At 49.3% G+C, this 27510-nt stretch overlaps 1 protein-coding gene across 5 annotated transcripts in view; it reads left to right on the top strand.

Moving 5' to 3' along the window:
* Window positions 1-571: 571 nt before the first annotated feature.
* The window catches only part of IQGAP3 (IQ motif containing GTPase activating protein 3), a 39421-nt gene continuing 12482 nt past the window's right edge, over window positions 572-27510 (top strand). Inside the window, exons 1-22 of one of the 5 annotated variants that reach the window (XM_086393342.1) lie at window positions 572-726; window positions 2949-3036; window positions 6828-6984; window positions 7620-7697; window positions 8964-9040; window positions 9791-9858; window positions 9949-10062; window positions 10303-10481; window positions 10934-11012; window positions 11569-11732; window positions 12468-12555; window positions 14122-14285; window positions 15728-15885; window positions 17531-17652; window positions 17755-17918; window positions 19243-19333; window positions 20449-20616; window positions 20710-20849; window positions 20958-21128; window positions 24505-24588; window positions 24753-24824; window positions 24926-24995. In XM_086393342.1, the coding sequence (XP_086249468.1) occupies window positions 690-726; window positions 2949-3036; window positions 6828-6984; window positions 7620-7697; window positions 8964-9040; window positions 9791-9858; window positions 9949-10062; window positions 10303-10481; window positions 10934-11012; window positions 11569-11732; window positions 12468-12555; window positions 14122-14285; window positions 15728-15885; window positions 17531-17652; window positions 17755-17918; window positions 19243-19333; window positions 20449-20616; window positions 20710-20849; window positions 20958-21128; window positions 24505-24588; window positions 24753-24824; window positions 24926-24995 (2533 nt within the window). In that variant the 5' untranslated portion in view covers window positions 572-689. Of the gene's footprint in view, window positions 727-2948; window positions 3037-6403; window positions 6536-6827; window positions 6985-7619; window positions 7698-8963; window positions 9041-9790; window positions 9859-9948; window positions 10063-10302; window positions 10482-10924; window positions 11013-11553; window positions 11733-12467; window positions 12556-14121; window positions 14286-15727; window positions 15886-17530; window positions 17653-17754; window positions 17919-19242; window positions 19334-20448; window positions 20617-20709; window positions 20850-20957; window positions 21129-24504; window positions 24589-24752; window positions 24825-24925; window positions 24996-27510 lie in introns of those variants that run through there. The other 4 variants (XM_086393340.1, XM_086393341.1, XM_086393339.1 and 1 more) reach the window with 4 other exon arrangements.

Below are 27510 nucleotides of genomic sequence, written 5' to 3'. Positions count from 1 at the left end.
CTGAGTTACTTGATTATGTGTTTATCACTCAAGCAAGTTTCTTTAGGGCATTAGCTATGTTTGTTTATCTCTACATTGGGCTTCCCTGGTGGTGCTAGTGGTAAAGAACCCGTCTGCCAATGCAGGAGACATAAAAGATGCAGGTTAGATCCCTGGGTCGGGAAGATTCCCTGGAGGAGGGCATGACAACCACTCTAGTATTTCTGCCTGGAGAATCCCATGGACAGAGGAGCCTGGCGGGCTACAGTCCATAGGGTTGCAAACAGTTGGACACGACTAAAGCGACTTAGCGCGCACGCATCTCTGCATTAGCACCACGTTGATCAGCGCATGGCACAAAATAGGCCCTCAAATTAGCTAGACCAAAGAACACTATAGGAACGGGAGTGAGGTTAATGGGACTATTAGGGGGAAATGAAAGTGGCAGGGACAGGAGCAGAGGCTACTCGAAATAAGACGATTTAGCAGCGAAGAAGCCCTGGAGAAATAGCGACCCAAAGTACCGCAAGAAGGGTCCTCCCAGCCTTGAGTGGTATCCTTCCTTCTACCTGGTGTCACGCCTCCGAAACCTGGTACTACAAATCCCAGAGCCCCCTGCGGCATAGACCGGAAGTATCCTGTCCGCCTGTGGCAACGGTGAGGGGCGGTGGCTGGGCGGCGGGAGATTCAAACCTGGAAGAAGGAGGAACATGGAGCGGAGAGGAGCGGGCCCAGGCCGGGCGATCTGTGAGTGCTAGAAGGGGCCGAGTAGGATCCGGTTGTGGTGCCCCTGGTTGGGGACACGGCAGTCCTGGGAGAGATTGGGGCTGGGGCTGGGCGCGGTACCCGCTGGACAAGGGGCGGCCGGACTGTGTTCAGTGGAGAGGGAGCACCCAGTTCAGACTCTGGCGGGCAGGAGTAAAGCTGTGAGCTGCGAAATGCTCTGACTTCTGTGTCGCGTTTCAAAGCTTACAAAGAGTTTTCTCCCTTATTCCCAAATTCTGGGGCTCCGGGGCTGGGAGAATGTAGGTGGTCTGGTTGGCTCCTTAAAAATTCAGCAGTTCATACTTGCCAAGCACTGTCAGGGGACGAAACGCCTAACAAGACATGAGGGACTTCCCTGACTTTTTGGTGCTTCTTTGAGATAATGCCTCTTAAACTTTATGGTGTCTGTTCTATCCCAGAGCGTTAGCAACAGTAGGTCTCAACTTGTGTCCATAATCTGCATTTATAACAGGCACCACTGGGCTTCTTCCATAACCCCACCTAATTGTGATGCAGGTAGTCCATGTACCACACTTTCAAAACACTGCTTTAGAGTGGGGTCGGAAAAATGGAAGTGCAGAAAGGTTTTCATCTGACCTGAGTGAAAGCAAAATCTTCTACTCCTTTCCCTTCTTCTCCATTTGGATTCAAAAAGCAAAGTCCATGTCTACCAATCAGTTGAAAGAAAGCTAGTTTCAGACCTGAAAAGAACAGGAAAACTGATTTTTTTTTTTAAGACTCTTTGTATGTACAAAGTCCCGCCCATCTCTCACAGTCCTCAGTTCATAATTCTGGAGTGAGGTCATTCACTTACCGGTTTATTTTCCATGCTTAGTAACCAACACTTGTTCCTTGTACACCCCCTCAGAGGAACTGGTGGATTTCCTGCTGTTGGCCAGTGCTTTCAAATCTGAACATGGAGGGGGGTGTGTGTGTGTTTTAACTTGCTTAACTGCCAATTCAAAGAAGCCCTGCCCCTCCCCCAAGTCGTATCATAGGATAAGCAATATAAGGAAAAGAGATAAAGAGTCGGAATGGCATTAAGTGCTGAGTCAGAGACAGATTTGCTAAACTCTCTTTTCAAGTTCTCTGACTTTATTTTCTTGGTGTGTATATGTAGCTTTCTCTCATTTTGTCTGATTTTGTATTGTCTTCCCTAAGGAGACTGACGGATGGGAGAGAAGAGTTAGGGGAAGGATAAAAGGAGGTTGTGGCTAAGGCAGAATATGAATGCGGCCTCATTTAAGGGATTTCCTGTTCTTGAGTTTGGGAGTCAAATTATTGTCTGCATTTTATTTAGCTTGGAGATTATTTTCTTCCTCAGGTGACCTATAGCAAAAGGTTACACCTTTGTAATCTTTTAAAATTCTCTGTCATTCCATTTAATCCCAAGTTGAGTGGCTTTTTTTTCACATGGTACTCTCTGTTGAGTTGCTTTTCCTTCCTTTCTGCTTGGATTTCCCTGGTGGCTAAGATGGTAAAGAATCCACTTGCAAAGCAGGAGACCTGAGTTCAATCCCTGGGTGGGATCCCAGGGATCCCCTGGAGAAGGGAATGGCTACCCACTCCAGTGTTCTTGCCTGGAAAATCCCATGAACAGAGGAGCTGGCAGGCTACAGTCCCTGGGGGTCAAAAAGAGTCAGACAGGACTGAGCAGCTAAATAACAACTTCTTGAGAGTAGGGGTCCACTAGTCTAGTGCGACATACAGGAGGTATTGAATGAATGAATGGTTGCTGATTGATGCATCTTAGCTGGTTCTGTTAACCTAGTCTCTGGGAGAGTACATGAGGAGGATGACAGAAGTCCAGTTCTTGGAGAACTCAGAGCCTAATTAGGGATAAAATGAGGAGCTAAGTTCCCAGCCAAGGAGGGATCTGGACATCCCTGAAAGGAGGTAACTGAGGGAAGGGCTATGAAGTTTCGGGAAGGAGGAGGTCTGGAAGATGGCTGGAGAGGAACATGGCTGGAAAGGGAAGGAATGCCTCCAAGTAGAGGAAGGATCCTCCCTCTAACAGGGTGCTGACTAGGATATTTTTACTGAATGGTAGCAGAAGAATGGTAGCTCCCAGGAGCCAGTGTCCTGGGAATAGGGGGACAGGCATGTGGGAGCTGCCTCCAGTCTCTGAGCAGAGTTGCCTAAGAAAATCTACTAAGAAGAACCTGGCTATGGCCCTCTGTCTAATGCTCCCTTTGACTCCTCAGATGAACGCCTCACAGCGGAGGAAATGGATGAGCAGAGGCGGCAGAACATCGCCTACCAATACCTGTGCCGGCTGGAGGAAGCCAAGCGGTGAGCAGAGGGGCTGCCTCTTTCTGGCCTCCTTTTCCCATCTTGCGCACCCCAGGCATCTGCCCCCAAAGCAAACGGAAAAAGACAAGAGTCCATTCTGTGGGAAAGGGAGAGTTGAAATAGCAGCTTTTATTTTTTTAAAGACTTTATAGAGCCTATTTAGGTTCACAGCAAAATTAAGATAAAGATGCAGAGATTTTTCATATATCCCCTTCCTAGTAACACACATAGCCTCCCCACCATCAACATCCCCCACAAGAGTAGTACATTTGTTACAATTGATGAACCTACTTTGACACATAATCTCTCAAAGCCCATAGTTTGCCTTAGAGTTCACTCTTTGAATTGTAGGCGTTCTATGAGTTTGAACAAATATATAATGACATGTATCCTTCCATAATTATAGTATTAGTTTCACTGCCCTAAAAAGTCTCTGTTTCACGTATTCACCCCCTCTCTCCCACCCCACCCCCAATTCCTGGCACTGACTCATCTTTTTGCTGTCTCCATAGTTTTGTCTTTTCCAGAATTTTACTTACCTGGAATAATGCAATATGTAGCCTTTTAGGATTGATTTCTTTGTACTTAGTAATATACATCTAAGTTTCCTCCATGTCTTTTCATGGTCTCATAGCTCATTCGTTACTAGTGCTGAATAATATTCCATTATCTAGATGTACCACAGTTTATTAATCCATTCACCTATTGAAGGTCATCTTGGTTGCTTCTAAGTTTTGACAGTATGTTTTGCAGATGTAGGTTTTCAACTCCTTTGGTTAAATACCAAAGAGCACAATGGCTGGATCACATGGTAAAAGTACATTAACCACCAAATGGCTTCCCGAAGTGGCTTCGCATCAATGAATGAGAGTTCCTGTTGTTCCATTGCCTCAGCAGCACTGATGTTGTCAGTGTTCCAGACTTTGACCATTCTAATAGGTGCATATTGGTATCTCATCATTGGTTTAATTTGCATTTCCCTGATGACATATGATGTGCAGCATCTCTTCAGATTATTTGCCATATGTTTGTTTTCTTTGTATATCTTTCTTTCTTTTCTTTTTTCTTACGAGAGGAGAATAAAGTTTATTAGAGTGGGAGATGCTGTTAGAACAGCAGGTTGGCTCAAGGGAGAGCCAAACCTGTACATTTTTCTTGGTGAGGTGTCTGTTAAGATCTTTATCCCATTTTTCAGTCAGGTTGTTTGTTTTCTTACTGTTAAGTTTTAAGAGTTTTTGTATATCTTGGGTAACAATCTTTTATCAGATATGTCTTTTTTAAAAATACGAATTTAATTTAATTTATTTATTTTTGGCTATGGGATCTTAATTTCCTGACCAGGGATTAAACCTGGGCCCTGTCAGTGAAAGCACCAAGTCTTAATCACTGAACCTCCAGGAAATTTCCTCAGATGTGTCTTTTGTAAATGTTTTCTTTTGCAAATATTTTATCCCAATCTGTGACTGTCATATTATTTTCTTGACATTGCCTTTTGTCGAGCAGAAGGTTTTAATTTTAGTGAAATTTAGCTTATTATTTCTTTCAAGGACTGTGCCTTTGGTGTTGTATCTAAAAAGTCATTGCCATACCAAAGGTCATCTAGGTTTCCTCCTATGTTGACTTCTAGGATATTTATTACAGTTTTGCATTTTACTTTGGAGTAGATGCTCCATTTTGAGTTGATTTTTGTGCAGAGTGTAAGGTCTGTGTCTAGATTCATTTTCTGCATGTGGATATCTAGTTATTCCAGTGCCATTTGTTGAAAAGAATGTCTTTGCTCCTTTGTCAAAGATCGAGTGACTGTATTTACAGGGGTTCTGTTCGGTTCCAGTCATCTATTTGTCTGTTCATTCAGCAGTACTGTACTGTCTTGATTACTGTGGCTAAGTCAGGTGGTGTTAGTATTCCAACTTGTTGTTGTTCTTCAATATCATGTTGGCTAGTGTGGGTGTTTTGTCTCTCCATGTAAACTTTAAGAGTCTCATGCTCTACCAACTAAGCTAGCTGGGCGCACCTTTTGTGAACTTTAGAAATGTTGTATGGACAGCCACAAAATAACTTGCTGAGATTTTTATTAGGATTGAATTGACTTATAGCTCAAGTTGGGAGGAACTAACGTCTTGACAATATTGAATCTTCCTATCCATGAATATGGAATGTTTCTCCATTTATTTAGTTCTTTGATTTCATCATCAGTTTTGTAGATTTCCTTATGTAGATTTATACCTAATTTCATTTGGAGGGGGGTGCTAATATAAACAGTATTGTGTTTTTAATTTCAAATTCCACTTGCTCACTGCTGGTATATAGGAAAGCAGTGGAATGTTATATATTAACCTGGTCTCCTACAACCTTGCTATAATCACTTATTATCTCCAGGAGTTTTTTGGTGTCATGCTTTCAGATTTTCTGCAAAGACGAGTGTGCCATCTGTGAACAAATACAACATCACATCCTTTTATCCCCCTTATATACTTTAATATATATCTCTGTATATGGACATTTGCCTTCATAACCACAATGCCATTATAATATCTACCTAAGTTATCCATTAATCCTTGATCAACACTCAGGCCATTTTCAAATTTTCTTGATTGCCTAAAAAATCACATATTTTTACACTTGACTTATCCAGTTAAGGATCTGAAAGAATTCATATATTACATTTGGTTATTATGTCCTATTAAGTCTTCTTTCATCTAAAACGGCTCACCTCCCCTTTTCAGTTCTTTATGTCACTGACTTGTTGAAGAAACCAAGTCATTTGTCCTTTAGAACATCCTACATTCTGGCTTTTTCTATTCATTTCCTGTCTCACTCAACTTGTTCCACTCTACCCCATATTTCCTATGAATGGATGTTGGCTCTAAAGGAAGGATAAATGCTTAATTTTTTCCTTTCAATCAGTAGTGTAATTTTAATGTTCTCCCAAAAAGTAGGTAGGATGGGGTAGATAGGAAATCAGGTGTCTGTGGTAGAGAAAGCATAAAATGAAATGTGACTTGCTCTTTCTTTGAAAACAGATACTTTCCTATAGATCCCAAAATGTGGAGGAGGAGCCCACATATTGGGCCTCTCAGATGGGAGCCCGTATTCTCTCCCTTATATACTCATCAACCATAATAATACTTAATATTTACATTCAAGGTGTTTTCACATTCATTATCTCATTTAATCATGGCAGCTGCCCGCTGAAGTGGGAAGTACAGGTGGTATCTTCATTTTGCAGATTATGCAACTGGAGGCTCAGAGACGTGAATTTGGGAGAGGGTGTGGAAAGCAGGTCTCCTGATTCCTTTTTGTCTGTTTGTGCTGCTCCCCTTGCTTCAATCCTACTCTCCTCTTCGTCATCAAAACCATCAAACTGGGTTTTGAGCTGTGTAGACATGACCTTTGTGTGCCTGGGTTCTGAGAACATGCAGAATAAGAGAAGTGAGCGGGTTTGGTTCAGCACTCAAATGCATAACCAGACTGAGTGAGAGGTTATATCATGTAACAGGTAAGAGACTGTTTAAGCCTCACTGAAGATGGGCAGCTTCAGTATCTGTCATGGAAGATATATGGGGCAGATGGGGGCTGAGGACTGGCCAATCCAGGTGTTTGAGGCAGCTTGGAAGACTGTGGAAACAGCCAGGCAGTGGGCAGAGGTGGGTGTTGGGGGCAGGGCAGGAGCAGGAGTCAGGAGAGAGCGAGAGGCTGCTTAAAGGGAGCGAGGGAGGGAGGAAGGTCCTGGGATTGGATGTAGTGCTGTGGCCTGCCCGAGCGGGTCACAACTACTCTCATGCTCTCAGCTGGATGGAGGCCTGCCTGAAGGAGGAGCTGCCTTCCCCGGTGGAGCTGGAGGAGAGCCTCCGGAACGGAGTGCTGCTGGCCAAGCTGGGCCACTGTTTCGCACCCTCTGTGGTTCCCTTGAAGAAGATCTATGATGCGGAGCAGCTGCGGTACCAGGTGGGGAGCAGAGGTCTCTACCCTCTACATTCTTCCTCTCAAACTCCCTCTTCTCAAAGCTGTTAGAGTGGGATGACCATACAATTTATTGTCCAGACCTGGTTACTGTTGAGGATGAAAAGGATGCTATTAATCTTTGCACTAGAACAACAGGTTTCAATGGGTATCTGCCAGCCAGGCAATGTGTATCACCCTTAACAGGCATTTGCTAGGTGGGTTTTGAGAGGCCCTAATATGAGAACCTCCAAGCAGGCTTTTCTACCTACAGTCTACACGCAGAGGCTGTGGGCTCTACTTCCTTGAAGGTACTTCCAGGGCACGCTTCCCCTTCCCTGTGTTCTAGCCAGCCCAGCCTGCCTCTCCTTCCCATCCCAGCTCTGGACTCCCCTTTTCTTGGAAGCCATACTAGCTTGCTAATCCCATCCCTGTGCCATCCTTCCCAAATGCCCCGCTGGGGCATCCATACCTGGTGGTTTCTGTCTGTCTGTGTGTCTCCATCCTGGGGGCATGGGAAATCCATAGGGCAGGGTCCTCTGCCCTCACCCCTTGAATCTTCAAATTCCGGTCTGGACTCTACCCATAGCAAACCCCAAGAACTGTGGAAATAGATTCTCTTCTCTTTCCTTCCCTTTCAGGCAACTGGCTTGCATTTCCGTCACACGGACAACATCAACTTTTGGCTGTCTGCAATAGCCCACATCGGTCTGCCTTCGGTAACACTGGGCCTTAAGATTGGGGTTCATCTTTGCTCTTTACCAGTACCCCCACCATACACATGCTTTATCTCCCTGGGACCCTTCAGTGTTCATCTCCATGTGTCTTTGAACCTTGTTACTTGGTCTCTGCCTCTGTTTCCCTGTGGGTATGTCAAGTGAAGGGAGGTGGAGGCTCCCTGGCCCAGGATGCATTGTTCCCATTAGTCAGTGAGGCCCCTGTATAATGCAGGAGGTGGGCCTTGTGTTGACGGGCTGTCTTTCCACCAGAATTTCATAGTGTGAAGTGAGGACGCACCACACTCCTAGGTGACAGGCTTGGAAGCCTGGGCCAGGACCCCAGCTGGACACATGCCGTGTGTCCTCCGGCTCTTTGACTCCCGGTCTGTCTCTCCCCTGTAAAATGGGGATAGTGATCCCTCACTATCTACCATACAAGGTTGTTAGGAAGATCACATGGTCTGTTTGATCTCTTTTTGCAGATTGTAAAGACTATACATATTAAGGCATGGTAAGACTATGCTGTGTTTTTCTGCACTATAGGAGAGAACTATAAGACAAGGAAGTGGCAGTTAAGAAAGAAGCTTTAGTGAGAGGCAGAAACAATAGAAACATGTGTCCTTGATGAGGCTAGAATGCTTTTAAGTCCCGAGATTTGGTCCTTTCTTATGTATCTAAGGTAACCGAGATGTATTGAGGTTAAAGCTCATTACTGTCATCAGGTGGCATGGGAAATCATGCCAGGGGTGACTTAGCTCTTAGAGGGGTCCCCACTGGTTAGAGACCTCTGGCTTGGACACAGTGATGGCACATCCTGATCCTGTGTGGTCCTTGGCAGTGTGTGTCTCACTGGGCCCTTTTTGGGGTCATGGCCAGCTCCCAGCATGCCGCCTCTGGTGAGAGTCCAAGGCGAGGGATAGAGGCTGGCTGTGTCTGTAGGATGACTGGAGGCACCTATTTCTCCTGGAGCGTGTGGCCTGCATCCTGTAGACTTGATAGTCTCGTCTGATGTTGGGTTAATGTTTGGTTTGGCTGTGTGTCTGTGGCTGGGCCTCAGCTGGAGTGTGTCCCAGTGCCTTTCTTTTACACTGAGTATGTGGATGAGTGCTGGCTGTAAAGAGTTGGGGAAATTGACCCAGAAGCCCCAGGCAACAAAGGAACACGCATCCCAGGTCAGATAGGAAGACCCATTCCTCAGCCCCTCTTTCCATATCTGGTGCTGCTTAGAAGTCTCCAGTGGCAGTAATTGGGTGGTTTCCCCTCCAGACCTTCTTCCCAGAGACCACGGACATTTATGACAAGAAGAACATGCCACGGGTGGTCTACTGCATCCATGCACTCAGGTGAGAGACCATGACTTTGTCATCTGGGTTCCATGGGTGGATGCAACCAAGAGCCAACAGCAACAGACACCGACACAGGAAGGACGGAGGGTGGACCACGGGGAGCACTCCTCGGACTGACGTTTTCCATCTACCTAGTTTGGTTTAGATTTGTGTGTGTGCTGGAGGGCACCTTTACGTGTGACCTCTGTGGGTGAAGGGAAAGGGCAGGCAGCGAAGAGTCTTCAGCTTGTGACTAGGGTGCAGAGAAGTCCGATTAGGATGTATCAGGAGGGTCACATGCTGTCACAGTCAGTGTGAAGAGAGACGGCTGTTTAGTCCTGCTTACAGCCAGCCATCAGCAACCAGTTGGCTAAGTCACAGAAAGTGATTGACCTGTTTCTGTGTCCACCACGTCATCTCCTCCTGGCTTCATTTCCCGCATCCTTTCACGTGGCCATGCCTTAGCTCAGTGGGTCTCTGCTTGCTATGCCCTTTGCATCCTACATCTCCATCCAATGACCTGCTGCTGCAATGTGTCCTTCTCTGTAAAGCCTTCCCAATCCCCACAGACCTCCTATAGCATCTTACTTATCTGCTCCAGCATTGCCTTGGGCCGACTTACATTGCCTATCTCCCTGTAAATGGGGGATGAGTTGTGGGCAGGTGCTGAATGGTCTTCATCTCTAAATTCCCGTAGTATCTCCTGCAAACCTATTCTAGGCAGCCTGTCAAAATGAATAGACCCCAATGCCTTCCATTCTTTCCCAGTCTCTTCCTCTTCCGGCTGGGATTGGCTCCTCAGATACATGATCTATATGGGAAGGTGAAATTCACAGGTAAGCCCATCTCCTCCCCTAACCTCCACAGTCTGGGTGGGGTCTTGGGGGTTCGGGGCCTGATGAAGGGCACCTGTCCTATCATTGCAGCTGAGGAACTCAGCAACATGGCCTCTGAACTGGCTAAGTATGACCTCCAGCTGCCTGCCTTCAGCAAGATCGGGGGCATCCTGGCCAATGAACTCTCAGTGGATGAGGCTGCAGGTAGAGATCAGGCTCACCTGTTGGTGTCACTCAGTGGGTATGGGAGGACTCTGAGCCTTATGCCCCCACATAAACTTTGGTTACCTCTCATCATAGGCAGGGCCATATGATGGCTACCTGACTTGCCTGGCCTCGTGGATAGAAAAAAGGGTAATGTCAGAGTGGTCTGCAGCTGATTATGCTGTAGCTGGACTGGGGTTTGCTCTGGCCTCCTGACCTTGTTTTCATGTCCCCTCCTAGTCCATGCGGCTGTTCTTGCCATCAATGAGGCAGTGGAGCGAGGGGTGGTCAGAGACACCCTGGCGGCCTTGCAGAATCCCAATGCTCTGCTGGAGAATCTTCGAGAGCCTCTGGCAGCCATCTACCAGGAGCTTCTGGCTCAGGCCAAGATGGAAAAGGCTGCCAACTCCAGGAACCGCGTAAGGAGACTTGGCTGGCAAGGGCCAAAAAGCTGGGTGGCCTGGAAAGTCTCTAGTGAAACCAGGACTCCTGTCTGTCCTGTCTCTGAGTAAAGTTGCCTGGAGAAACTAACTTGTCAGTTACTATAGAGAAATAGGAGAGGAACTGAGGAGAATGATAAGAATTCAGAAGAGACAATGGGGGAAAAGGTTCTGGGGCAGGGCTAAGAGATTGGAATGTAGAACTGGATGAGACTGGACTGGAGATTCCCAAGGTTAGTTCAGCTTAACTGTGTTAGTACTGGCTGGCGGGGGAGGGGGTTAGGTCATACAATTTCCCCAGATTCCTTCTAACCAGACTGATCTTTGGCTTTGAGAAGACCCCCAGAGGTCCAAATAGTTATACAGGGAGGGAGGAGTAAGAAAGATTGAACTGGTTTTCCCAGGTTCCCCTCTCAATGTAGTTTTTGCAGAATGATGGAGAAAGCCAGGACATCTATGACTGCTACCTAACTCAAGCAGAAATCCAAGGCAACATCAACCATGTCAATGGTAAGAGGGACAGGCCAGGACAGGTTTGAGGGATTAGCCCCCACCCAGGGAGTTTTGAGGTTAGCTTCTCTCAGGCCAGAAGGCCCATGACCTCACTTGGGTCAACCTTTATTTCAAAGTCAAGGCTATATGTGTTCTTTACATCTGTCAGTGTCTGGAGAAGCAGTCTCTGTCAAGGGGGCTTCTGTTTGAATGGAGAGCCATGGAGAGGACAGAGACAAAGGGGAAGGCCATTCAGCCCTTGGCGCTGGGGGCAGTTGGTGTGGGGTCCTTCAAGAAGAGAGTTTGGAGGATGGATGAATGGAGATGGGGGATCAGGGCAGGAGAGGCTGCTTGAAGGCCCAGGATGGAGTCTGTACCTGCCTGTTTGGGTAAGGGTATCCTCAGGTTCTGGAGTGATGAGCTGGGAAGACCATGAGGATCAAGCTAAAGAATTTAGGCTGGGTCCTAGGAGCCCAGGGGGCAGGGGTGGAGGTAACCCTGGGCAGAAAAGAAGCGGGCTGAGCTGGGAATGATGAGGGGTTGGCTTTCCATTATGGAGTCTTGGTCTTTTCAGTCCATGGGGCCCTAGAAGTTGTTGATGATGCCCTGGAAAGACAGAGCCCCGAGGCCTTGCTTGACGCTCTTCAAGACCCTGTCCTGACCCTGCAAGGAGTGAAGAGAGACTTTGCGGACTGGTACCTGGAACAGCTGAGCTCAGACAGAGAGCAGAAAGCGCAGGTCAGGCTCTGTCTATGACTTGCTACCTTCTCTATCTGACTATGGGATGGTGGAGAGCCTCACCACCGTCAATTCTTTGTATCTAGTACATGCTGACTACATGCTGTGTGTGTGTGTTAGTCGCTCAGTTGTGTCCAATTGTTTGCGACCCCATGGACTGTAGCCAGGCTCCTCTATTCATGACATTTCCCAGTCAAGAGTACTGGAGTGGGTAGCCATTCCCTTCTCCAGGGTATCTTTTCCCACCTATGAATCGAACCCAGATCTCCTGCATTGCAGGCAGATTTTTTACCATCTGAGCCACCAGGGAAGCCTATTTAAATGGTTAAATTACCCCAGAGTCTAATGGACCAGATTGGTCAGCTTCTGCCCTCTGAGCACCTCTCATGCTGACCAGGGGGCCCCGGGGAGCATCCTGATAGGCAGTGATATGCTCCGCCATTGCTGAGTTGAGGCTTCAAGTTAGCAATCTTATTTTCAATGCTGTTGACTTTCTCCCAGACACTATATTTGTGTTGCCTGTGTTGTTACTTCCGATGTTTGCTGGGTAAGAAAAAGCCAGAGGTTAGAGATGAGTTCCTAGGGCTGGGCGGGCCAGGCTAGTCTGCCAAAAGAGGGGGGAGGTGGGCTTGAGGGTAGGCGACTGGGTGGACCTGGGGCGCTCGCTGGCTGCTCCTGAAGCACATTCACGGCCCCAGGAGGACTCTCTTCTACTGCATCTCTTCCCTCTTCCAGGAGCTGGGCCTGATGGAGCTTCTGGAAAAGGAGGAGGTCCAAGCTGGTGTGGCTGCGGCCAACATAAAGGGTGATCAGGAACAAGCCAGTAAGTCACCTCCAGGCTGAGACCTGGTCTGGCTGTATCCCTGGTTCTTGGAAGAGTGTAATTCCTTGGCTGGCTTCTGTACAGAGCAGTGCAGACTGCTGCTCCATTTCCCAGCTGCCACCTAGTATGCCCTATTCTTGGCTCCCTAGAGGGATGCTACAGTTAAATTCATTAAGGCCTTGGAGATAATGACAGTCAGTTCTGCACCAGGCTGAACTCCTGGGGCAGGCAGTTTCCTTGTAAGCACTTGCCCTGTATTTTGACCGTTTCAACCTGCTTGGGTTCCTTTGGCTTCCAAAATATAGTGATGGCCCAGATGAGAGAGAAACTCGTGATGCAGCTAAGTTTCCCTTAAAATTATGCTATACAGATAGAATTCTTCAGTAAAAGAATGTGAGTTAGTGATTGTCTCCCTCCCAGGGGATCAACCTGGAGAGCAAGCATGAAGGAAAACAGAGCCCCAAGCGTCCTGCAGAGGCCTGTGGTCACCATACCTGGCGCGAATGCTTGCCTCTGTCTGGACTTGCTCGGTCACCTTTCACCTTTGTCTGGCAGGCTCTGCGGAGCCCCCAGGTCACTCTTGGCTAATGGTCTGCTTATCACTCAGTTCTTTCCTCGTGCCAGAGTAATCTGACAAATCTGATCTGATCTTCTTTGTTGCGCACCTTCAGACCTTCACGGGTTCTTCCGTATTTCTTCAAGACTTGAGTCCCTTTTCCTCCTCCTCCTGGTATGTGAGACCTTCCGAATATCTCTCCGACCCTTCTCTTCACATCCCACCAGCCTAGCCGGGTCAGACAACTTGTTCTTGCTTGATGGCCGCAGCCTTGCCCACTGCCAGGCTCTGTCCTCTAGATTACAGTTCCCCCACATTGTCACCGGTGGGAACCAGATAAAAATGTCCCACAGAGCTGCCTCACAGCTTCCTCCTCTGTGAAATCGTCCTCCTCTCTCCCCTGAAGTCTCCCCTCCCCTGCACTGCCAGGGTACTAGTGGGGAAAGGAAATACCTTTCATAGCCGTGACAGCAATGCCATGTAGTAATTCTGTATCCTTATTTTTTTCCAGTAGATTTTGTGCTCCTTGATGGCAATGCCCATATCTGCCTGGCATTTTATAAGCCCCAGCATTTGAAAACTAAAACTACATTGATGTACCATGGCCCCTTTGCAGCCCAAATGGCTCCGCCTTGAAGCAGGTTCCCTATTCCTGTGCCCTGTCATCAAGATTTGGTCTCTGGAGGTTGACCAACCTCATCTTAGCTGCGCCCCATAACCTCCTGTCAGTCTTGCGCTCACCACCTTAGGAACTCACCTCGGCTATGACAGCCACTCCTTGTTACCTGCTAAGCTACTCCACTTCTAGGCCTGACAAATTGCTTCTTCCAGAACCTCTTCTTAAAGCGACCCAGCCCCTTTTCCTCCTGAACATTTAGAAATACATTTGGAACCTAGCAGAGGTTCAAAACCATTTCCACTCAGAGATTGCCAGCAGAATCTATTTAGCTAGGAGAATGGAAATGGCACTGGATGCCCAGCCTCCACAGCCTCTCTCTCCTCCCCTGCAGTGCTCCGGGCTGTGCAGAGGATCAACAAAGCTATCCGGAGGGGAGTGGCAGCTGACACTGTGAAGGAGCTGATGTGCCCAGAAGCCCAGCTGCCTCCAGTGTACCCCTTTGCCTCGGCTGTGTACCAGCAGGAGCTGGCAGTGCTCCAGCAGCAGCAGCAGGGGGTAAGCCCTAGAAGTGAGGGTCCAGCTCTCGGGTTCCCAAGCAGCTGGAGGGATCAGAGCAGTCAGTCCAGAGCACCCATGAGAGCACTGTTAAATGCTGACAAGTGACTAGGGGTGGGAGGGGGGCTGCCATCCTTGCCATCCTGGGTATATTATAATAGCAAATACCTTTGAGCAAACGCTGCTTTAAACACTCATTTAATGCTAAAAGAACCCTATAGGATAAGTAGTATTTCCATTTTAGAGATGAAGAAACAGATGCTGAGGTTAAGTAATTTGCCCCAAATGGCTATAGCTGGCAGTGCTGGGAGTGCATGCAAAGCCGAGTATACTTGAAGCCTATGCTTTTTACCACTCTGCTATCCCGCCTCCCCTCGTCCATACAGCTTCTCTGATGGTGAAGTGATAGGGCCTTCCCAGCCTGCTGGAGAAGTTAGAACACATCCGAGGGTCCAAGCAGAGACAGGGAGGGAGGTGTAGATGATGCGAATGAAGACAGTTTCACAGTAGGAGAATGGAGGGGGCAGAGCTTGGGGTAAATCTGGGAAGTCTTGGAAGAGAGGAGACTCAACAGAGAATCCTCCCCACAGCAGGCATTTACAGAGCCTCAAGTCCAGGCACAGCACCTGGGAAGGGGCTGGTCTCAGTGAATGTGAGGAAGTCTATGACAAGGAAGCAAAAAATAAGTCCTAAGAAGTAAGATATAGCCACTAATGTGGACTTTAGAGCCAGACCGCCTGAGTTAAATTTCAGCTCTGCTACTTCCCAGCTATGTGACCTTGAGCCAACTATTTACCTCCTCTGCCCCTCGATTCATGTATAAAATCAGAACAATAATATGTTTATCTCATAGGATTGTTGTAAGGATTAAATGAGTTAACATCTGTGCTTAGAAATGAGCCTGGCCTGAAAGTTTTAGCCATTATTATTATTAATTATTTGCAGCATTCTGTTTGTAGAAGACAGGAAGGGTGCTCCAGACAGGGCCAAGCACAGGGTGAAGACTGGGCAGGAAAGGGGCCCTTTGGTGTGTGGTATAGCACAGAGGGGCCTACTTTCTCTTCCTCTCTGTGTGCCCAGGGCTGAGTGCAGTTCTTAGTGTGTGGTAGGGACCAGTAGAACTCACTGGTTGAGTGTGGGCTCTGGTGTCTGGCAGTTAGGTTTAACTTATGTTACTTAACTATGGTCTCATCTGTGAAATGGGGATATCAATGGTACTTACTTCTTTGGCTTGTTAGAAAACTTAAGTGATAGTGTGCGCTAAGTACTTATACATTGAATACGTAGTAAGCATTATTAAGTTTAATTATTAGTGAGTGGATTAGGCCGTAGGGGTTTTGAGATGTAGACTCTGGGATGTGGGAGAGGCTTGGGGGCAGGAGGGCAGCTGGGCCCCCAGCCCTTCACCAGCCCGTGGAGACTCAGCCCTCCCTGTGTTGCAGGAGCTGGCCCAGGAGGAGCTCTTTGTGGCTGTGGAGATGCTCTCAGCCGTGGTCCTGATCAACTGGGCTCTGGAAGCCAAGGATGCTAGTGGCTTCTGGAGCAGTCTGGTGAACCCCGCCACGGGCCTGGCTGAGGTGGACAGGGAGAACGCTCAGCGGTAAGAAAGGTGTAGCAGCATGCTGAGGGAGGGGATGGGTGATGGAGAGAGTGTAGCCAAGACCCCAAGTTCTTGTGCTCGGAGGCTAGCCTTCTGCATGATGTCCTGTTTCTGGGCCCAGGCCCGGTCTCTGGGTCTTTTTGCAGTTCCCTGACCTGTGTTTCTTCTGGGAATGGTTGGGTTCACAGTCATTCCCCTTTCCTCCATTTATTTAATCTTTCATTGCTAATGTTTGAGTACCCACTCACGTGCCAGATACTAATCTAGGTGCTGGGGACAATAGCGAACAAAACACAGATTCTGCTGTCATCTGACTTTGTGCTAGCAGAGGAAGAGAGGCAAAAAACAAATACGTTAAATGATAAGGAGAGCTATGGTGATAAATGGGCTTCCCTGGTGGCTCAGTCGGTAAAGAATCCTCCTGTAATTGGGGAGACCTGGGTTTGATCCCTGGGTTGGGAAGATCCCCTGGAGGAGGGCATAGCAACCCGCTCCAGTATTTTTGCCTGGAGAATCCCATGGACAGAGGAGCCTGGTGGGCTGCAGTTCATGAGGTCGCAAAAAGTCAGACAACTAAGCGACTAAGCACAGCATACAGGGTGATAAATAAAACAGGGCAGAGAGGATAAAGGATGTGGGCCTGGTAAGCGTGGTTTGTGTCTGCTACTTGGCATGGTTATAGACGGCCTCTTTGGTAAGAGTGTCATTTTGAGGGAGACCTAAATGGCATACGTGATTGCCATGAGCTAGCTGTAGCACAGACTCTGAAAAAGAAGTGTCCTTGGTGTGTTCACAGAACACTGGGAGACCATGAGGTGGGGTGGAAGGAGGGGAGGAGAATAATGGGAGGTGAAATCTCAGATACCTGACCATGTAGGCCTCTGGCTTTTACTCCAGGTGAGGAGGAAGCCATGGGAGGGATCTGAGTGATGAGGGAGGTGATGCAATCTACTTTTAACAGGATCGCTCTGGCTGCTGTGCCAAGAATCTCGACTATAGGTTAAAAGGGAAAAGTAAGGAGACCTGTTAAATGTCAGAGTAATGCAGGCACAAGTTGATGGAGGCTTGGCCTAGGGCCACGGTAGTGGAGGTGGTGAAAAGGAGCCATATTTTGGATATATTCTGAAAGCTGAACTGACAGGATTTGGTTATGTGGTGGATATGGAGTATGAGAGAGAGTCAGGTGTGACCTCAAGATTTTTGGCCTGGGAAGTTGGAGTGGATATTTACCAAGATGGAGAAGACTGTGGAAGATGCAGAGCAAGTGGGGGAATCAGGAGTTAAGATGTGAGTTCAACATGAGGTGAGTGTCAGACATTCATGTGGAGATGCTGAGCAGGCAGCTGGCATTCATGAATGGGTTGCAGGTGTACTTTGGGGAGTCATTAGCACATGGTGCGTCAAGCCATGAGGTTAGGTGAGATCACTTAGAATGTGAGCATGGAGAGAGAAAGGCTTGAAGACTGAGTCTTGGGGTGCTCTGCTTAGAGGTGAAGGAGGAACTGGCAGAGGAGACTCAGAAAGGACAGCCTGTGAGGTTGATGTGATGTCCTGGAGGTCAAGCGTGGAAAGTCCAGAAGTTTCCCCTGACCTCTGGCTGGTGATGCACACGCTCCCCCCTCATCCTCACTCACCTGGCTGCCAGGTACTTTGATGCTCTGGTGAAGCTGCGACAGATACGTGGAGTGGATGGGGCCTTCCTGAGCTGGAATGACCTACAGGCTGCAGTGAGCCAGGTCAACGCCCAGGTCCAGGAAGAGACTGATCGTGAGTGGAGTCCAGGACAGGGGGATGACGGCCCAACTCGGACAGCCCCGTCCTTTAGCCATAAGCCTGTGCCCTCCGCCCACCTCCATCTCCCTTTCCCAGAGGTCCTTGCGGTCAGCCTCATCAATGAGGCTCTGGACCAGGACAACCCTGAGAAGACCCTCTCCTCCCTTCTGCTTCCTGCTGCCAGCCTGGATGATATCAGCCTTCCCGTTGCCCCTCGGTACCATCTCCTCCTCATGGCGGCCAAAAGGCGAAAGGCCCAGGTGAGGTTTGGGCTGGCTGGGTTGGTCACAAGCACAGGAAGAATATCGCCTGTGCGTAGAGCTGTGCCCAGTATGCACCCTGGGAAAGCCAGTCTGATGGACATGGTCCCTTCTGGGGATGGGAGGCAGGGGGCTTCTGATCTGGCCTTGGGGAAGAAGGGCAGAGGTCCAGTTGACAGCACAGAGTGGCCTGTGGGCACCTTGTGTGTGGGAAGAGCACAGGTCTGGGGGGCTGAGAACCCAGGCTGCATTCCCTGCTCTGACGCTCAGTGGCCATGTGACTTACAGCAAATCCCTAACGTCCCTGAGCTCTCCTTATACACTATGTAAAACACTACATGCCCTGGTCCTATCTCCCCACTGGAATGCGGGTAGAAACCAAGTGAGCTGACGGATGTGGCAGGGTTTTGAGCCTGTAATGCCCGGAGTCGGTGGCAGCATAGAGAGTGGCTGAGGGCTACTAGTCCTGAGCCACACTAGCTGAGTTTGGATCCTGGCATCTGACCCTGCACATGTTACTCACCATCTCTGGGCCTCAGTTTCCTCACCTACAAGCTTGTTATAATCATAAACTTACCTCAGAGATACAAGGTTTAAGTGAAATAATAAGGCAGGGACACCAGCTAATGTTGATCGAGTTCTCACCCTGTGCCAAATATTGTCTTATGTGCTTTACAAATGTTAGTTCATAAGTGCTTTAGAACACTGCCTGGAACACCAGGGCTCAATAAAATGTTAGTTCAGAAAGTTCCTCTATGAATGAGGAGAGTGGGGAGGGAGCGGATTCTGGGGTTGGGGTTGGGTAAATCTAGGGAGGGAACAAGCCTGACAGCGAGGTGCGCACAGGCTACCTTGACCTGTGGGCAGAGAAGCCTGGGGAGGAAGGGGAAGGTGGAGGTCAGGGTCAGCACTGGCCTGAGAAGCTGTGCGTTGAGGCATAAGGGAACAGGGAGGAGGAGTGGGGAGAGCCCGTCACCCTCCGACGTGGGCTCTCCCTGGACATGGCTGAGGCACAAGGGCAGGAAAGGGAACTATTGAGAGCGTGGTGGATGCTGAAGGTTTCAGAGGGTTCTGGGGTGCTACGGCCCAGCCGAGTTGACACATGGCCTGAAAGCAGGGTGGGGAAGAACCCTGTGAGCCTGGCAGCAATCCAAGGGAGCCACATGGCTGTGCCCATGCAGGGTTGGCAGAGGGGCACAGAGACTGCTTATCCCTGTGGCTCCCCAAGTCAGCCTGCAGTTTGGCTCCCCTGGGCACCTGGGCTTGGGAACCTGGGGAGACCAGCCTGAACTCTCATCATATCCCATTGTTCTCAATTTATCAGGTGACAGGGGATCCTGAAGCTGTGCTGTGGCTGGAAGAGATCCGCCAGGAAGTGGTTAGAGCCAACCAGGATACAGATGCAGCTCAGAGAAGTAAACGGGCCGGGGTGGAGGTGGGGGGCAGTACTGGAGGGGAGAGGGTTTGGGGGAGGTGAGGAGATGTGGGCTCAGTGGGAGCCTAGACAGTCAGGTAGCCTCCCCAGTCACCTCCTTCTCCATTTCAACTGATTTGGGGAGGCAGGCCAGAAAGAGAACAGGAGGGCTGCTGCTTTGACCATAGGATGGATTTCCTAGCAGTCAGCTGGGCAGGAAATCCTCTGGAGTCGAGAGCCCCTGGTCCACCCACTGCCTCCTTCTATGCCTTCCTGTGTGCGCTTTCCTCCTGCAGTGTGAGCATGTGAAACAGGTGGGGGCCAAAAACTCATCCCATTTTCTACTGATAGCTTGAGTTTGGGTTTCAACAGTTAGCTCTGGTTAGAGAATGTTTAGTCTTGAAGTTGGCAAAGAGGGGTTGGCTTTGAGGAAAAGTAAAGGCCGAGTCAGCACAGACACTGGCCTTCTTGTGTGGGATGCTGATGATGTTAGTTCTCAGTGTCTGGAATCCATCTGTATGTCTGTTAGTGACTGGAAGGCAAGGGCTACATCAGTTCCCCCCACTTCTTGGACTTTATTCTCCTCCTATGAAACTGTCCTGTGGTGTCTCTGACCATGTCTTGCCCCAGAACTTCTGTACAAGCCTTCCTTTTACCAAGCCCTAGTCCAGCCCTGCGTTCGCTCGTGGCTCAGTGGTAAAGAATCCGCCTGTCCATACAGGGGACACAGGTCTGATCCCTGGGTTGGGAAAATCCCCTGGAGGAGAAAATGGCAACCCACTCTAGTATTCTTACCTTGGAAATTCCATAGACAGAGGAGCTGGATAGGCTACAGTCCATGGGGTTGCAAAAGAGTCAGACATGACTAGTGACTAAACAACAGCCCAGCCCTACACTGCTTTCTTCCAGGAAGCCTTCCTTGACTGCTACCTTTCCCTTTAAGCACAGCTGCATGCTGCTTCTTTTCATCTGTCCATCCTGGGATGTCCTTGTCCCTTCCATCACACAGCGTGATTTTGAGTCCTCCTTCTCTGGATTCCTTCACAATAGACAGGACAGAGCCTGTGGAAGGGGCTCAAGGAAAAGTTGACCACTTCCTCTCTATACCCTTGTTAGTGGCTCTTGGTGTGGCTGCCATCAATCAAGCCATCAAGGAGGGCAAAGCAGCCCAGACAGAACGGGTATTAAGGAACCCTTCCGTGGGCCTCCGAGGAGTGGTTCCCGACTGTGCCGATGGCTACCAGCGGCTCCTGGAAGATGCCATGGCAAAGAAGCAGCGCCCAGGTAGTGGCCTCACCTTACCTCTCCCCTTCTTGGCCGGCCCCAGCTACCTCTCACCACCTCTGAGCCTTCTTTGCCTATTTGGCTTCTGCTTAGGAGATACAGCACTCTGGGTTCAACATGCCATGAAGGATGGCACTGCCTACTACTTTCACCTGCAGACCTTCCAGGGGACCTGGGAGCCACCCCCTGGCTGCCGCCTCAACACCTCCCACCTAACTTGGAAGGAGATCCAGGTTGGTGGAGCCCCTGTGAGAGAGGGGGCTCGTGGTTGGGAGGTTTCCTGTGGGAGAGGCTCCCACCCACCAGGACACCACAGGCCCTCTCTTCTTCCACTTCTGCAGTCAGCTGTCACCAAGGTCACCACTGCCCATGACCGCCAGCAGCTCTGGAAGGCCAACGTGGGCTTCATCATCCGGCTCCAGGCCCGCCTCCGCGGCTTCCTGGTCCGGCAGAAGTTTGCGAAACATTCCCACTTTCTGAGGACCTGGCTTCCAGCAGTTGTCAAGATCCAGGTAGCGGACTCTGCCCTTCTGAGGTGGCACAGCTGGGCTTCCCTGAATTTCAGAGGTTCCTCCTGCTGCTTCTTTGCTGAGTGGAGTTGGGGAGATCTTTTGGCCTCTGTGCAGTAGTAGTAAGGGATGGATGCTGGAGCCCAGACTACTTGGGTTTGAATCCCCTCTCCACCATGTTAACTAATTACTTACTCTCTCCCAGTTTCCTCATCTGAAAACTAGTCATCTGAAAGTTGTAGAACCCCTCTTCTAGGGTGTTATGAGGTGATATCTAAAGTACATTTGAACAGTACCTGGCAGATAGGCAAGAACACAGGCAAATGCTAGTTACTGTTGTCCTCATCATCACCATCCAGAGGGTATGAGAGCTGCTTTTTAGCTTCCCCACAGAGAGAGCGGAATAAGATTTAGCATGACATCAGGGTTTAGACACCAGGAGGACTAGAAAGGAGTAGTGAAGAGGTGGTAGTGGTGATTGTTAAACAGAAAAGGGATGGACTCCCTTGGGGAAAGCACTTCTACCTTTCTCTCCAGCCAGCCCTTTCCATTTTTATTCTTCCACCCTTTGGGTGGTTCAGTGTGGCCTCTGAGACCGACCCATAAGTCACTCAGGCACGAGGCGTTGGGCTGAGGTGCTTTCCAAGCCAGGAACGGTGGGAGCTGAGCAAACAGAGGCCTCCTCAGGCAGACATGCTCTGGAGGGTCTCATGGCAAGGTGGGCAGTGTAAAGAGACTTTATTTAATGAACACCTCCAAATGCCCAGTATCTGCAAAGGATACCACTTGGCACTGGGCAAGGGTGAGAGATGGTGTGTGAGACACAGATGCGTGCTCACGTGTCTTCCATTGCAGGAACTGGAATACAGTGGGTGTTAGATGTTGTGATAGTGGGGACACACGGATAATAGCAGAGAACCCTGAGGGAGCCGGAGGCACAGAGCCGGGCAAATGCCCTCGATGGTGATATGGAATACGTGGGCACTGAGCGCGCAGGCTTTAGGTCCTGAGGCTGCAGTTTGCGTTTTGGTCCTGTTACTTGTGGGCGCCTACCGAGCCCTTGCCAGCCCTCGGTTTCCTTATTCATATGGTGCTTGCCTCATGCTGGTTGTGAGGGTAAAGCAGGAAAATTACATGTAGCACTTAGTGTGGGGACATGCTCTATTGGTGAAAGCCGTTATGAGATGTTAAATTTGGGGGCATTGATCCCAGAACTCAGAACCTTAGCCATCAGCATTTAGTGTCTCAATCAATCCTCCTGAACACAGCCTGGGATTTCACACCAGCTAAGGAGCAGAGAAGCCACACCAACAGTGGGAGAGGGGACAGAGTCAGAAAGTGAGTTCGCCACCCATCCTAGAGCTGTGCTGACTCTGGCCTGGGTCTGGGAGGCAGAGAAGGGAGAGGGGGCCGGAACCCCAGGCCACCTGCCCTCCAGCTAGGGAGAGTGAGAGTCAGAAACGAAGCAGCTTGGGTCTCCTGAGAGCTCTAACCCTGGCCAGGACTCCAGTCAGGGTCAAAATTCTCACCAATCCAGACTGAGAGGCCTTCTCTCTTGAAGGAGAAGCCATGTGGGGATGGGTGGGTGGTAAAAGCAGAGAGGAGACCCCTCCGCCTTTTCCTATAACAACTAACAGTGTGTCAGGCAGTACCTGGAGTGGGAGGGGAAGGAGTGCTGAGAAGGGACATAGACTTGGGGCTCCCTGGCCTCTAGGCTCCAAAATAGACAGCTGGTACCATGGGACCAAGCTGCCTGTTTTATATCTTTCCCAACAGAAGGACGGTGTGAGTCTTAGGTGGAAAGCCTGCCCAGGAGAGTTGGCTTTAGGAAAGGCTGGAAGAGCAGTTGGCTGAAAGGGGGTGCTCTTTTAAAAAATGTTTTGGCTGTGCCATGTGGCATCTGGGATCTTTGTTCCTCGACCAGAGATTGAACACATACCCCCTGCACTGGAAGCACAGAGTCTTAACCACGGGATCACCAGGGAAGTCCCTGAAAGTCAATGCACTTAACACACTAAACCATGACATCTTCAGCGGCAGAGTGTCCTCCAGGGTCTGAGTGCCCAGGAGGAGTTTAATATGTGCCCTAAAACACAGGTATCAGTAGGTAGAGATAGGGCTGGGGTAAGGGCATAGATGGACAAAGGTTTGGGGCAGCAGATCATAAAGCATGTTTGAAAGAAAGTGAAATGTCTGAGGTGGCTAGACTTCTTAAGGATGTAGGAACCAGTAGACAGTCAGACAGGAGTGTGGGATCAGATGGTTGAGATGTCCTGGAAACTGGGGCTATGAGAAGCATGATCCAAGTAGTGTTTTAGGAAAATTCACACAAGCTTGGGGTGAAGGGGGAAAGGCCCACAGGAAGGACACCAAAACAGAAGGGAGTCATGGGATTTGTGTCTTAGAGACCAAAGCAGGTGTGATTATTAAGGAGAGGGTCATTTAGACACCTTTGCAGCAGACTAGTCAGCGAGGAAAGGCCATCAGCCTGACAGCTGAATTACTAGGGACCTTGGAGGGAAAATTTGCTCAGAGCTGAGGTTCAGAGCTAAGTGGTAGAGTTGTAAAGAGAAGTGTGAGTTATGAGAACATGAATGACCCGCTGCCCAGAGGGCCGTTGGCAGAGATGGTGGGCACACAGCTCTGTGCCTGCACACACTTTCCAGCCATTGCACCATGCACGTCTCCAGACTTTGGATTGTGTGATGGTGTGTGGGTAGTTTTTTTTTTAATATGTATCTGTTTGGCTACATTGGATCTTAATTGCAGCACGCAGGATCTTCGCTGTGTCACGCAAGGTCTTTCATTGCGGATCACAGACTCTCCAGTTGTAGCACGAAGGCTTAGTTGCGCCATGGCATGTGAGATGTTAGTTGCCTGACCAGGAATCAAACCCACATTCCCTGCATTGCAAGGCAAATTCTTAACTACTGGACTACCAGCGAAGTCCTATGGGTAGTGGTTTTATGGGTGGATGAGTATGTTGTAGGGGATATGGTACATGCTGTGGTGAAGTCGGTAAGTGTATGCTTTACTAATATCTTTTAAGCTTGTGTCTTAACTCTTGTTTCTGTGAGGAGGTGTTGGTTATAAATGTATGTTTGATTGCATAGTGCATGCGTCAGAGTTTGTGTGCGTGAGTATGTGTTTGCTGGGTCCAGGGAGTGTGGCAGAGGGCCTGAGTGGCTACATGCAGATGTTTAGTCTTCCCCATGAAGTTGGCAGTTCTTTGAGGACAGAGCCAAATTTGCCTCTCCACTCTCCTTTCCTGCCTCCCCACCACCCTTTTCTGGAGAGTCCAGAACGAAGCTTTTCCCACAAGCTTTTCAGGGCCATCGGGACCAGCTGGGATCATCTTTCTCCCGCTTCTGATCTGCAGGCTCATTGGCGTGGTTACAGACAGCGGAAGATTTACCTGGAACGGTTGCAGTATTTAAAAGCGAACACAAATGCCGTAATCAAGGTAGCTCCCATGATTTGGGTGGGTTTCTGGCTCTCTTAAAGGACCCTCTGAAAGCCATTTGTAGTCTTCTCACCTCCCATGACCTCTGGAGAAGGCTGAATTGGCCTGGGTCTAAGGGTGGGCCCTGAGCCTGGAGCTCTGAGTCAGTCTGTCTCTGCCCCCAGATCCAGGCTTGGGCCCGGATGTGGGCAGCTCGGAGGCGATACCGGAAGCGTCTGGGCTACTTCCAGAAGAATGTGAGTGTCATTCTGCTTCCCTTGTCCCCATACCCCACCTTTATCCATGAGACCAGGGCAGGGGCCACCAACAGTCCTTTTTCCATCTGCATTCATGACAGGTTAGCTCCATTGTGAAGATCCAGGCATTTTTCCGAGCCAGAAAAGCCCGGGATGACTACAGGATGTTAGGTAAAGTGCCTGGTTTCCCTCCTCTGTCTGTGCAAGTGACTGTCCTTGTGAGCTTCCTGGCTTTCAACAGCGAACGAGGCAGAAAGCCATACCACCCCGTAAACAGGGGCCTTGGAGAAGTGGTCTGACCTTCCTGAGCCTTTCTCTCACCAACAGCTAACGCCTACAACCTTGAGCATGCACCATAGGACCCAAAGTGGGCTGAGGAGTGAGGAGGTGTGCTCCTGCCTTTGCCAATCCCCCAGTTTGGTGGGAATGATAGGAGTCCCCTGAGAGTCAGGCAGGTCTAGGTATCCCTCCTGGAGCCACACAGCAGGTTAGGGGAAGGTACAAGTGCAGGAATGTGGGACAGGGCTGGTGACAAAAGCCCCCCGCCCCACCCCAGCAACAGATAACCTCATCACAGGAAAAGTCCCTCAAACCAGCTACTGTCTGTACCAGGCTTTGATTTTCTTCCTCTTACTATGACACAAGTCAAAAAAGCAAAAAAAAAAAAGAGAGAGAGAGAGAAGGGGAAAGGGAAGGAAAAAGGGAAGGAAAGGCTCTTTTCCCTATAGTTCCAGCCTTCCCCCTCTTTGCCCTCTTCCCTGACCCATGACTCTAACCCCATTAGTGGCCCAACCCACAGGAAGGCAGACCTGGAGTCCTTTCTGTGGTCCTGGGGAACTTGCGGGGGTTCCATCTTCCTGCCCCATGGTTCCCAATAGTTGAACATCTCCCTAAAGGCTTACAGAGGTCCTTCAGAGCCCTCTTGATTCCTGTGTTAAAGCCCAGAAACCCAGCCTTGGAAGTCTGCCTCCTTTTGGTGAAGTGGACTAGTGGTCCATCTCCAGGTTGGCCTCCAGCCCTGGGTTTCCTGAAGAGGTGGGCCCCTTTCCTTCCTGGGCCCGAGACCACACTTCTGGGCTTCAAGGTTGAGTACAGTGTCCAGGAATCATCTCCTTCACCTCTTCAGTCCCTCTTCCCACCCTGTCCTGTGGCAGGGGTGCCCCTGCCCCTCTCTGACCACAGAAACTCAGCCCATTTGCTTCTGGGCAACTAGCTGCTTTTCCCTCCTTACCTCTCCCCAGCTTGGCCATTTCTGTTTTCTTTCTTGCTGTTAGATTAACACCAGTGCCCTGGGGCATCCTTTATCTTCTTTTTCTTCCTTAGTTTATAGTTTTTTCTGGAAGAATTTGTTTTTTCCCTGGTGTGTCTCCCAACTTCATTAGTCCCACTCCACGTAGGGAACTGCCACTTACTAGCCATGTGGCCCTAGGCAAGTTACTGAATTTCTTTATTGCCTCCACCTTCTCACTTATAAAATGGAGATAAGGATCAGGTCGAGTTGTTGTGAGGATCAAATGAGTTAAGTGCTGAATCTTGTTGAATCCAAGATGCCATCAGTTGACTTTGGTTCCACGACTCTTCACTCCTCAAAGATCTGTCCTCCGTGCAGTAGCCAAATTAGTTTATTAAACCTTGTGATCTTATCACTCTCCTTCTTAAAACATGTCAGGATGCCTCACCGCCCTGGGGATAAAGTCCAGCCTCCTAAGTGCAGCTTCTGAAACTCTCTGACCCAGCCTCTCCTGCAGCTCTGGCCTCACTAGCCCCCGCCCTGTCCCCCCCCTACCTGCACCCTCCACTCCATGCTCCAGACACGGCCTTTGGTGGCACACTTTTACTTCCCCAAAGGCCCCCATGCTTGCCCCTCTCAGAGCACTAAACCATACTGTAGTGAGTTGTTTAATTGTCTGCTTCCTTTACTGAATAGCCTTTAAGGACCAGGCCTAGTTTTGTTCATCTTCCATAACTGACCCTTTTATTTCTTACTAGCTGTGTAGCCTAGGGCAAGTTACTTACTCTCTCTGTGCCTGAGTGATCTCATCAGTAAGTTACAGTGTATAAAGTATGTAAAGCACTTAGAGCAGTTTCTGTTCCATAGTGAAAATTGTATGTCTTCAGTTCAGTCAGTTCAGTTCAGCCGCTCAGTCATGTCCAATTCTTTGCGACTCCCATGGACTGCAGCACGCCAGGCCTCCCAGTCCATTACCAACTCCCAGAGTTTACCCAAACTCATGTCCATTGAGTTGGTGACGCCATCCAACTATCTCATCCTCTGTCATCCTCTTCTCCTCCTGCCTTCAGTCTTTCCCAGCATCAGGATCTTTTCCAATGAGTCAGTTCTTTTCATCAGGGGGCCAAAGTATTGGAATTTCAGCTTCAGCATCAGTCCTTCCAATAAATATTCAGGATATTTCTTGTTATTCCCTGTAGCTCAGCCCTGAGACTCTTCTTTGCTCAAATGCTCATTCCAAAAGAGATTCAAGGAGAATCCATCTAGCTCTGATCTCCCTATATTATAAAACCCATTGTTGTATGAGGGTCAGGCAGGGCCGCGTGGAGGCTGTTAGGTGGAAGTAGACTCGGGATGAAGGATGAGTAAGTCAACCTGGCACGAGGTGGGAATGAATCAGAATGGGGGGGCCCTAGGGGATCATCAGAAGCTGCTAGGGCTCTGACTTTAGGGCGG

The sequence above is a fragment of the Bos grunniens genome, chromosome 3 (assembly GCF_055505025.1).
Source record: "Bos grunniens cultivar Pamir isolate PY7600 chromosome 3, Bosgru_T2T1.0, whole genome shotgun sequence".
In the NCBI taxonomy this organism is placed as follows: domain Eukaryota; kingdom Metazoa; phylum Chordata; class Mammalia; order Artiodactyla; family Bovidae; genus Bos; species Bos grunniens.
Note: the sequence above shows the minus strand (reverse complement) of the source record. Positions and strands in the feature narration are given on the sequence as shown.